Source organism: Microcaecilia unicolor, chromosome 1 (assembly GCF_901765095.1).
Source record: "Microcaecilia unicolor chromosome 1, aMicUni1.1, whole genome shotgun sequence".
In the NCBI taxonomy this organism is placed as follows: Eukaryota; Metazoa; Chordata; class Amphibia; order Gymnophiona; family Siphonopidae; genus Microcaecilia; species Microcaecilia unicolor.
The window spans coordinates 592,746,359-592,759,204 of NC_044031.1; the positions used below are offsets into that span (position 1 = coordinate 592,746,359).

General features: G+C 39.1%; 1 protein-coding gene across 3 annotated transcripts in view; it reads left to right on the forward strand.

Moving 5' to 3' along the window:
* Positions 1-12,846, forward strand: part of PHF20L1 (PHD finger protein 20 like 1) — a 312,587-nt gene that overhangs the window by 251,049 nt on the left and 48,692 nt on the right. For all 3 annotated transcript variants that reach the window (XM_030219345.1, XM_030219361.1, XM_030219352.1), the window contains exons 13-14: positions 7,773-7,985; positions 12,054-12,110. In XM_030219345.1, coding sequence (XP_030075205.1) covers positions 7,773-7,985; positions 12,054-12,110 — 270 coding nt within the window. The remainder of the gene's footprint in view (positions 1-7,772; positions 7,986-12,053; positions 12,111-12,846) is intronic.

Genomic DNA, 12,846 nt, shown 5'->3' on the forward strand with positions numbered 1-12,846 from the left:
AATTTGTTTATATTTTATATTTGGCTTAGCAGCTTCTTTCGTCTCCTCCTCCATTGGTCTTATTATTTACTCAGAACCAGCCTCTACTAGCACTGTAGCCTTCATTTGTGATTATCTGGTGTTAATAGCCATTTTTAGCTATCACCCATAATATCTAGCAAAGTTATTGCACTGATCATGCTTGACTAGGGGCTACAACTCCCTCGAAGCATGTGTTTGCCATGAGTCTAGTCAGTAGAAGTCACTCATGAATGATGGAGGGGATTATGAAACCAGAGCCCAAGCATTAGATGCCAACTTGAGGAACAGAAGCCAGATTTTGAGATGTAGATATATAGAAACATAGAGCAGATAAGGGCCAAATAGCCCATCCTGTCTGTCCATCCTCAGTAACTACTATCTCCCCCTTTTTTTCTAAGAGATCCAAAGTGCTTTTTTAAATTCAGAGACTGTCCTTGTCTCCATGCCCTCCACCTGGAGGCTATTCCACATGTCCACCACTCTTTCTGTGAAAAAGTATTTTCTTAGATTACTCCTGAGCCTTAATCTCTTATGTCTCTATCATATCCCCTCTCTCTCACCTTTCTTCCAGAATATATATATTAAGGTCTATATTCTGTCCCCATATGCTTTATAATAGAGACCACTGACCAATTTTGTAGCCACCCTCTGGACTGGGTCCATCCTGTTTATATCGTTTTGTAGGTGCAGTCTCCAGAATTGCATACAGTATTCTAAATGGGGCCTCACCAGAGACTTATACAAGGGCACTATCAGCTCTCCCTATTCACCTGAGCGTACTTCTGGCTTTAACTGTTGTCTTTTCTGTTTGGTTACCTTAAGATCATCAGATGTGATCACCCCCAAGTCATGCTCTTCTTTTGTACACAGAAGTACTTCACCCCCTATACTATACCATTCTCTTGGATTTTTGTAAACCAACTGCATGACCCTGTATTTTTTTTCGCATTAAAACTTAGTTGCCATTTACTGGACCATTCTTCAAGCTTCACTAGATCTCTCCCCATGCTATCCACACCATCTGGGTGTCAACCCTATTACAGACTTTGGTATCATCTGCAAAGAGAAAAACCTTACAACAGTCCTTCCACAATATCACTCACAAAGATCTTAAAAAGAGCCAGCCCAAGATCCGACCAGTGCGGTGCACGATTCATGACATCCTTTTCCTCAGAGCAAACTTAATTTACCATTACCCTCTATCTCCATCCATTTAACCTGTTTTTAATTGTCAGTCACTTTAGGCCCCATATCGAAGATACTCAGTTTATTTATCAGTTGCCTGTGCGGAACTGTGTCAAAGGCATTGCTAAAATCCAAGTACACCACCAACTGTTTGGTCACCCAGTCAAAAGAAATCAATCAGATTTGTCTGACAAGACCTGCTTCTAGTGAAACCATATTTGAGAAACCTCGCTGTCCTCTGCTTTAGAAGGGTTTCCATTAGCTTACTCAACCACTGAGGTCAGACTAACAGGTCTGTAATTCCCAACCTCCTGTCACAGAACGCCTAACACCCACCTGGAGCTAGTCCTGCAGCCACCTAGAGGGTCTCTCCCATCTCTGCTCAATCCCACTACCACCTGTGCCCATGCTCTATTCTGGCATACCCTTCATTCCACCTGCTGGGTTACGCTTTCTTTTGGGCGAGTCTCCCACCTGCAACTTAATTCTCCAGTGGTTTCTAAGGACACTGGGGCCACACTTCCAGGGGTCCCACAGTTCCTAGAAAGCACCCACAGGCCCAAAACACAAACCACCAAGATTTTTAGTCAGTCCAGGACAAACAGAGCTAATAAATGAATTGATTTATCATCATAAGTTAGAACAGTGAATGGATGAATATGATGTAATTAGCAGACAATAACAGGTAAATTAAACAGGAATCAATAACTAAAACACTTATTCACTATCTGAGTAGTAGCTGGGCAGTTCAACAAAATTAACTGCTCACAGTCTTTGAACATGGTCTCAGCATAGAGATCTGTACCTTCCACACTCCCACTCTAAAGATTTCCAGCAGATTCAATCAGAGCCCAGAGCATAAACACTGAGGAGCTTCTGACCAACAGCAGTGCAGATTACTTCGCCTTAGCTTAGGTAGGAAGAAGAAATTGTCACTTCTGTAACAACTTTACAAACAAAGTTCATACCCATCATAGCTGCACCTCTACATAAATTGGGGGCACACATGTTTTCCTATGTGAATGATTAGCTGATAAAGAATATATCTCAGAAATGTGCTACAGAAATAGTGAGTACCACTGTTTGGATGTTGGCATTATTAGTATTCATCATAAATTATACCAAATCCCATTTGAGCTCATCATTGTAATTGTTCAACTAGAGTGAGTCCACTTGGGCTTGAAAGAACTTGTGTTTCTGAATGTAACTCACTTTGAGTTTGGGTTTGGAAAAAGCAAATAATAAATCTATAAATCCAAATTCAAATTGGAATTTATATAAGCTCTGCTAAATATGACTTGGGCAAAAGTGTTTCTTCTGAGTAAAGGATCTCCATTTAGGTATCAGTTGTGAAACAAAGGAGGGTCAGCAGACATTATGCATGAGACCCATTGAGGTTGTTGGGCCTTATGATTTCAACACTACATATAACTTCCTTGCCAAATAGACCCTGTGTTATAGCTAGATTCAGGACATAGAATTTGCAGGACTCTGATCTGTTGCTCAATTAAATTTGGCCATCCGTCTTTTTTTTTAATGCATCCAGCTCAAATTGTCTCAACTACAGATGTGCCTAAACAGGGCTAGGGAATTCATGTAGAGGTGTTCCACCCAAAGAGCCTAAGGTCTGCTCAGGAAAATCTTCATCAGATACATTTCTACAGCTAAACTAATCTGATATGCTCTAGAGACATTCTGTCTAGATGAGGATAATTTTTTTTCAACAAGTAATCAGGTAACTGTGTTCTGCCTTAAATCAGTAGGGTGGAACAGGATTGTATCTCCTGTGATACATCTAGGCAATGTACATTAAAATTCAAAATTACACATAAAACATACTACAACAAAATAAGAAATAGTAATTGCAATATAATTTTGTATCAACATATAATAAAAAGAAGTAATTATAGATACATAGTAATAGGAGCAATAGCTGAATTGGCAACCCTCACCCAGATGCACAGTCCTGGTTTCCAAATGATATTTCAAAATATGTGTTCAGACTGCTCTTGAATTTCTTAAAGGAAGGTTCAAGATTAGGGCTATACATCGATTAAAAGGTTTAACTGCATGATTGATCACAATTAAAAACCTTTAATTTCACGATTGGCCATGTGCTCCAAATGGGCACCATCTCCTTCCATCTCCCTTCCTTCCTTCCCCTCCCTGGACACTATCTCATCCTTTCCCTTCCCCTCCGTTCCATGGGCACCATCTCCTCCCTTCTTTCCATTCATGATTACCATTGTTTCCCTTTTCTTTCTTTCCCTCCATCTCCCATCTTTGATCCTTCCATCCCCTATCTCCAGCATCTTTCCCTACCCCCTCCCTGCTCTTTCTTCACCCCCCTCCCCCCGTGGGTCATATTTTTCTCTCTGTCTTCTTTTTTTTTTTCTGCTTCCTCTTTGTCCCATGGCCCCTGCCCACGCCATGGTCTGCATCTTTCTCTGTCTTCTTTTTTTCCTGTTTACTCTTTCTCCCATGGTCCCTGCCATGGTCCACATCTTTCTCTGTCTTTTTTTTTTTCTGTTTCATCTTTCTCCCATGCCCCACCCCGCTCCCGCTGTGGTCCGTATATTTCTCTGTCTTCTTTTTCTGCTTCCTCTTTTTCCCTTTCCCCATGCCCCCTGCCCACACCGTGGTCCGCATCTTTCTTTCTGTCTTCGGTATCTCTTCTTACCTCTCCTGGCACAGCACTCCAGCGGCCTTCTTCTCCTCTGCGGCTTCTTCTCCCTTTTCCTCACCGCTTCACTGAAAACAGCGTTGCTTCTCACCCGGCCTGAAGCGTCTTTCTGTAACATTAAGTCCTGAGTGTTGTAGAACGAGTAGAAGTGAATCAAATTTTTTTTTTTTTGCTCTACACCCTAAATAGCTCTCTTATCAGCCTAATTGGCTCAGTTCGTAGATTAGCTTTTTTAGCTCCTGAGGGACTCTGCTCTTATTTTGACCTCGGTGTTGCAGCTCTGTTTTCAGGGTGAGCAGCTCACCTCCCCTTTTGAGCTGTCCAGCTTAGCTCTGTTGTCTACCTGGATGATTCGAATTTCCTCTCCAGTACAATGGATGCTATCTTCTCAATATGTCATACATCCAGCACTATTTAGGATTAGCAAGTCTCAAACATATGTGAGTTGTTGACCTCTTAACCAACAGACCTCAGGCCGAGTAGATTAGCTTTTTTAGCTCCTGAGGGACTCTGCTCTTATTTTGACCTCGGTGTTGCAGCTCTCCTTTCAGGTTGAGCAGCTCACCTCCCCTTTTGAGCTGTCCAGCTTAGCTGTCTTGTCTCCCTGGATGATTTGTATCTCCTCTCCTGTCTTCTCAATATGTCCTACATCCAGCACTGTTTAGGATTAGCAAGTCTCACACATATATTCGTTGGTGACCTCTTAATTAAGACCTTGATGGCTGCGACATAAGGGGCATATCCTTGAAAAAGCCATGAGGTAAATGCTAAGTCTATATATTTGAACTCAGTGAATATAACTTATATTTTTAAGACCGATGACGAGAGCACATAAAACTTAGAGAATGAACATTTGAGACCTCGGAGTGGTGCTGCTGAGGTCTGTTAGTTAAGAGGTCTACAACAGATATATGTTTGAGACTTGCTAATCCTAAATAGTGGTGGATGTATGACATGTTTCTCCGAGGACAAGCAGGCTGATTATTCTCACAAGTGAATCGACGTCCACGTCGGGCCGGGAACCAGCATTTCCTATAGCAAATAGAAAAAACTTTGCCAGAGCCTTCTGGTGCTTGTGCGGACTGACTTCCCACCTGCCGCGCAAGCAAGTACCTCAGTTTCATTTTTTCTGCGACGAGGTGCGGCAGCTTCATTCCGTACTCCTCATTATTGCCTGGGAAAAGAGCCTTCTTTTTTCAGTCGACTTTTTGTCATGTATTCTTTTCCCTTCTTTTTTTTATTGAAAAAAAAAAAAAATTAATGTTCTTTTATTTCGCAGTTCCGGTTTGTCACCTGTTTTAAGTTTTCTTTTTTTTTTTTTCGATGCGACCAGCTTTCTTCCCTTTTTTTGTGCTCATTTTACTTAGGCACAATCGAGTCCTTTGATTTCGCCAGTGCTGTTTTTCCTCCCATGTCATCAAAAACACCCAGCGACTTTAAACGTTGTACTCGTGCAACCGGACCATTTCAGGTACAGATACCCATTCTTGGTGTATTCAGTGCCTTGGGCCCAAACATAGTCCAGCTCGTTGTGCCCTGTCTTCGTATGAAGAAACGGACCCAACTAGCTCGAGAAGCTCAACGCGAGAAACCTTTTTGGGGTCAGTCCAAAAGAGGTCGGCATTGTCGACATCGAAGGACGCATCGATGTCAGGAACAGAGTTAATGGCTGCTGAGAGGTCAAGACATGCTGGGAACAGTGAGGCACTGAGTGGGTCTCCACCTGTCTCGAGGCCTCCTGCTCTGCAGGTCTCCCGGGACTGACCATCGTCGGACCCGACCCCAAGGCGACGTGAGGATTCAACGTCATCCTCGTTGGTGGGCGTCAAGCAAAGGCTAAGAAGCAGCCGACACCACAGGCAATGATTTGCGATCTTAAGTTATTCCATAGCACAGCATATGACCTGTCTGCAACATATAATTGGAACTAGTGATAAGCTATTCTGGCACTCAAATCTCCTGAAGTCTAGCAAGTAATAATGAATGATCTACCAGATCAAAGATGGCTGATAAGTCTAGCGAAATTAGAATTACCACTTTGTTTGTCAGTGCCTGCTTGAATAAACGTTGTGATACCTAATAAAGTGGCCTCGGTATTGTGATTCGTACAGAACCCAGTTTGATAAGGATGAATAGAGTTATTGAGTATTGAAATTCAAAAGCTGATCTGCTACTATTTTCTCTGCTAATTTTGAAATAAAAGGGCAAATTGGTAAGTGGATGATGATGAGAGATGTTTGCTGTTCCTTTCTTTATATCTTTTAATCTGGTCCTGAATATAAGATAATTTCCAACCTTTGAGCACAATACCTAATTGTAGGGATGTGGAAATCAAGTTTTGTAATAAAGGTAGAAAAATGTAATCAGATTTTTTTAAGTAGTTATGATGGCAAAGGATTGGATGGAGCTGTCGTATTAATAGTATGTCCTGCCAAGTGGAAAGGACCAAGAACGTGCTGGGTAAACTGTAAATTCTGAATGAAACTAAGAAAATATTTTGTAAAAGGGAGATTGCTGGGATTTGGAACATGGTCATGTATCTGATAGGAAAGGGCAACACACTAGTGGACAAACTGAATTGAATCTTGCAACTAACTATATGAGTGAATTCTGGATAGAGTAGTAGCAAACAAGATTTTGAGAAGGGGAGAAGCATATTTCAGAACAGACTGTTTAGTCTACTGAAGAGGGATAGATGGGCAAAGCCCTGGCGTAACTAAAACATTAAACATGGGGGAATGGGAGAGGGGAAGCAAACATCTAGAAAGTTATGTATACTAGTGCTCACAATATGGGAGAGAGTTCCTGATCTAGAAACTATGATGGAAAAGAATGACTTGGATTTAATGGCAGTCAGAGCTGTTTCCTTTATTGATACTATTCTCTGATCTTCCTTTTTGACCTAATGCATTTTATTTCTTACAATTTTATCATCATGTATGATTTTATTAACTTTTTTTAAATTATTACAATTTTTCATCTGCCTCATCTGGGCTGTTTATACTATATGCATTCGTTATATTTTCCACTGTGATACATACGTGTTTGGTTTACTAAACAATAAAGTAGAATCTTTATTTTTGTGAATTTATGATGGGAATGAAATAATAGAAACTTTCAAAAAAATTTTATATAAATATTGCTTTAAAAATCTGAAGAAAAGGGTTCACATTTTTTGTTGTACTTGCCTTGCTCTGGGCTCTCCAAGTTTAGAAGTGAAATTCCTTGATTCTGGGATGCCAGTGGCCACTAGTAATTGTTGACATCAGAGCTTGAGGGGGAGTGAGGTATGTGTCTGTTACACTATATTGTACTTTTCCTGCCACACTTAAGCCCTTGGGTGACTAGGAGGACACATCATGGCATAGAGGGCCCATCCTGATTGATATCAAAGATAACTAACTTCTCTGTAGTTTTCCATTTTAACACTGCATATGCCATTGGTTCCTGTTAACTGCTTTTTCACTGTACATTGGAGAGGCAGCAGCTTTGGGGAAAAATGGAATGCAGTAATTTCTTTTGTCACTGCTGTGGCCTAAACAAGGAAGTATACAGGGGCCTAGGGAAGATGCAGAAGAATCTGGAAGGGGGAGGAGAAGGGAAAGAATATAAAACATGAAGAGGAAGGCATGTGGCGAGTCTCTAGTTTTTGATTAATGTAGTTGGAACTAAAGTTGTATGATCATGTAAATACACAACGGAATTTTCTCCACTGTGGAAACTGTTTATAAATTTTCAGGGCACACAGGAATTGACCCAACCCAGTAGAGATTGAAGTGCCTTTTTAGGGAAAGCATTCTACCATTAGTTATATGCCAACTTTTGCTTGTAGTGCTATTTGACTAAAGTCCAGTGCCTAGTATGTTTGTGTTAATGTTTACAGTACCCTCATCCCATGTACATGACATACATCTGGAAATGCCTTTGACCAATAGTCTAAGGTGTCCCAAAGGAAATAAGAAGAGGAGGTCCTCAGCTTCGATGAGTTCAGAGGGTACAGAGATACAGTTCTTTGTACCAGGAAAGGAGAAAAGCTTTGAGAATCTGCAGGAAAAATTGTTAAAGAAGATGATTGAGAAGGACAAACATTCAGAAGGTGGTAAACTGCAATACGTTTATTTCTAATATTTAAGGTAGTGTTACTATATCAGCCTTATTATGAAGCAGTTCTCAGGAGCTAAATCTTGGTTTCATAGTAAGCCTATTGTCAAAACTTGTATAATAGAATGCAGTAGAACTGGGAATATGATAACCTAGCCTTTCAGTAGAGCTTTTTGTAGTATACAATATGATTGTGCAAAGAGAATAGAGTATGTTTAGAATATGATAAAATTCAACATTTTATTGACAGCATAAATTTAAAAAGTCAACTTGTCAATACTGTTACAGTACTGATAATAAAAATTCTAAAAATTCACTTTCATCTTTTCTCAAATAATGATTTTACATTGCTCTCACTATCAAATGCTCTGAGGGGTCCATTTACAAAGGCACGCTAGCATTTTTAGCGTGTGTGTTAAATATGTGTGCACTAAACGCTAGAGACACCCATATATTCCTATGGGCATCTCTAGCGTTTAGCACACGCTGATCATTAGTGTGCGCTAAAAAATGCTAGCGCACATTTGTAAAAGATGCCCTAAGTAGATTTTAGTAAAACAAAAATAGAAATATGCATATACATATACATTTTCATGTGGTCTATGTCATGCAAAATGAACATTAGTGAAAACCCTGATTAAATCCCACCCCTAGGTTGGGCAAACTGATCTATATACAGGATATATGTGTATAAGTTTAGGTGTTTATGCCATGGGCAGTTGATAAAGGTTGATCCCTGCATTACAAAGGGACAATTTTATAAGGATTTTCCATATGTAAAGGACTTTTTGCAGACAGAAAAGGCCTCTTATAAAATTGCCCTTCAGTATATACACATGCCCCAAGTAGGCATTCCATGGAACATAAGAATAGCCAATAATCAATGGTCCATCTATCCCAGCATCCTGCTTCCAGTTAGTGGCCAATTCAGGTCACAGGTACCTGGCAGAAACCCAGATAGTAGCAACATTCCATGTTTCCAATGTAAGGGCTTCCCCTATGTCCATCTCAATAACAGTCTATATGGAATTTTCCTCCAGGAACTTGTCCAAACCTTGTTTAAACCCAGATACGCTAACCACCATTATCACATCCTCTGGCAACAAGTTCCAGAATTTAACGATTCTTTGATTGAAATAATATTTTCTCCTATTTGTTTAAAAAATATCTCCACGTAATTTCATTGAGTGTCCCCTGGTCTTTATACTTTTGGAAAGAGTGAAAAAGCGATCACTTTTACCCATTCTATACCTCTTAGGATGTTATAGATCTTAATCATATCTCCTCTCAGCCATCTCTTTTCCAAGCTGAAGAGCCCTAACCTCTTTAGCCTTTCCTTATATGGGAGGAGTTCCATCCCCTTTATCATTTTGGTCGCTCTTCTTTGAACCTTTTCTAATTCTGCTTTATCTTTACCAGAACTGAACGCAGTACTCAGTGAGATTGCACCATGGAGCGATATAGAGGCATTATAATATTCTTGGTCTTATTTTGCAGTATACTCATAATTTATGAAATATTACTACTACTACTATTTAGCATTTCTATAGCGCTACAAGGCATACGCAGCGCTGCACCAACATAGAAGAAAGACAGTCCCTGCTCAAAGAGCTTACAATCTAATAGTTCAAGTACATACACATATATGCTTCATAGCAGATGTAAATGTGTGCATGAGCATTGTGTACTATTAGGGCTAGATCTTGGTGCCCATATAAATGCACATAGGCATCCTTGTTCCTGCCTATGTAAAATAGGCTTCAAATAACCCATTTTTGGACTTCTTACATAGGCATTCTCGTATAAATTCAGACCCAATATGTTTCATGCTCAGAAATGCTTTATAAAATTACCCCCAAGTCAATTTGGATGTAATTAGTTGCTCTAGGGCAAAATACAGGTGAGATTTTTAGTCTGGATCTAGATCCTAATAACCACACAGTCATTACACCAAACAGTAAATATTAAATGAATTCATACAGTTGACTTCAGTTTTCATATGAGTATTTTCTCAACAGTCCACTTTTCCAATTTGAAAAAAATCTGTATACCAATGAACTACGAATATGTAAATTCTAATTCCAATGCTGTGTAAGTTAACATAAGTAGCTGTTAGGTTCTGTTGTTAATTCAGTTATTTGTTTAACCCCAACTAATAGTAAAGATGGGGCATCATCTAATTATATATCTTTTACTTCTGGAGAAAGAGTGCGGTGTGAAAACCCATTTGCTCTTCTGCTACAGTATTTTATGTAATCATTTCTGCATAATCAGCTTTAGATGAATCCAGTTGTCTGAATCATTAAGGGGAACAGAATTAGTGCATGCTAAATGCTAAGAAGCCCATAGGTAGAAAATGGATTTATCATTTAGTGTACGCTAAGTCCTTGTTAGCACGTTCTAAGCTTTAGTAAAAGGTCCCTAAATTATCTGCTTTTGAATTGTGAAATTGTTGCTTCTGAAAGGTTATACAGTGTATGAATCCCCTTTTATAAACCCAAAATGTACAGCTGTCCTTTCCCTATGGCAGGCTGGAGTTCTTTTGGTTCCCATACCCTTTTAACTGATAATGAAACCCTCACATCAGCTCCTAAACCACGTGTCCACTAGTGACTACTGACAGCTACAAATGTCACTAACTGTTAGCCACTAACACTGCTGTTAGCATGTCGCTAAAATTACAGTAGTAGTTATCCTAGAAAGTTTCAATAAATTACCTCTGATTTTAAGACCCTTCTCTGCACCCCCCCCCCCCCCCCCCCCCACACACATTTGACCTCTTTCAGCAGTCCTGGTTTATAAAACCCCTGCCCTTTGGAATTTTTCAGTTTGTCCTATAGAAAGCTTTCTGAAAGTGCTTATCCACAGGTACACAACATATCTGTCTCTATAGTTAATGATTTAAAATATTTGTTAAGTATAAAATCTCATTTTACCTCACTTCTTTGGCTTTGAATCAGTTTCAAGTTATAGTTAATTAGTAAAAAGCTTTGTCTCAACTTGTCAACTGTCAAAATTCATGAGAGGGATCATTAAATTCCCTAAAACAATCTGTCCCTTGAAGAGGAAAGAAGTTAACTGCACATGAAGGTTGCAGGTCAGACCTGCAAACTCATTTTCAAAGAGAAAAAAGGGAAACTTCCTGCAGAATCTGGGTCATGTACATACTGTGGCTACAAGGTACATGCCTGAATTAGGCACAGTCATTGTGCATATTTTCCTTTGCCCTATCTCAGCTTGCCCAGTTTTTAACGTGGGTAAAAAAAAATGCATGTGCTATGAAACAATATGCGCATTTTCACCTGCAGTAAAATGGTGGGGGCAACGTTCACATCAGGATGTTATATGGGTAGACACAAATTTATCAACTATTCTTGAACACCAATAATTTATATACCCAGGATTTCAAGAATTCCAATTTGGACTATTACATTGCTTTGAATCTGGGCTCATGAGCAGCATTAGTTTTAATAGGAATTATTATGCAATTGTTGGTTGCAATTTGATATGCACTTTTTAATTATTTTACTAATCGTAATAAAGCTGTATTTATAGCTTTTCATACAGAAAACTGAAGGATTCTCAATAACAAATGAAAAAATGATATATGGAATTGTCACTTTGAATCTTGAGTAGTGAATTCCTGTCCTCATTGCCACAAGTTGGTCAGGTTTCAACTAACTAGGCATAAGAAACGTTTACACACATTGTTGAAAATGCACCTCATGCATATTCATCATCCTGAAAGCCTGACTGTCTTGAAGTACTTTGTGTTGCCTGTCCCTGGATTCGGAATTTTAAAAATCTTTTATGATTAACAGAAGCATTTTACTATGTTGCCTCTGTTATTTTGTAGTCTAATGTTCTTTTTCTGCTTTTTTAATCTTGGGCATTAAGTAAAGGAGTATGATGACATTCTTGAAGAACCTGAATAATGTTTCTCTGTTGAATGAAATTGAGTAGTATGGCGAAAAGAGCTGTCATCTGTTATAGTATTTTGTAGACAAGGAAATAAGTTAATGTTCTGTGAAGAATTTTTTTAAACTGTAATTTATGTCTACAGGAGTAATGAAAACTGAGAAAAAAGTGAAATTGGAAGAGAAAAGCTCATCGTCACTTGGTATGAATAACAAGCACTCTTTGAACCTCCTCCGTCTGTTCTAATATTAAAATGTACCTTGTTAATCAGCACAAAGTATATTTCCATTTAGAAATGGAATACTCAGGCCTAGGTAATTTTGAAAATAACTTTTCCCTTTGAATGTGCAGTACTTCAATGTTCTGACAAAGATGTTGGACTATCTGAGAATACCGGGATTAGCAAAGTATTTTGCTTTTCTCCCATCTTCTAGTGTGGAGGTTATCACTAAGTTTGATGAGATATGATGAGACACTAGTATATCTGTTCAGTTTGAATATTAGTCTAGTGGCAGTGTTCTGTATAATTTCCCATTTTTTTTTTGTATTGACACTTAATACCAAGAAATAGGATATTACAATAATCTAGGTGTGGTAGGACTAACAGTGCAAAGGCTTTTTTGGTCAAAGAATGATCTGACTAGACATAGCTGTCTCATTCTGAGCAGAGTTTTCTTCCATAGTTGGTTGATATGGGAAGAAAAGGTGAGAGAGGAGTCGAGCAAGACCCGTAGTACTCTGATTTCCGTGATTGCTGCTTTTGGTCATGGCCGTACCACTTTCTCATTAAACATATTTCCAGTTGCAATCATGATTTTATGTATACCATCTGGCTTGGCCTGTAGTTTTTTAAAGTGTTGAGACAGTGATAAATGTAAATGCAAGCTGACTTTATGGTCAGGCTGCAGATCATAAGTGTACCAATTTGTAATAGTTCT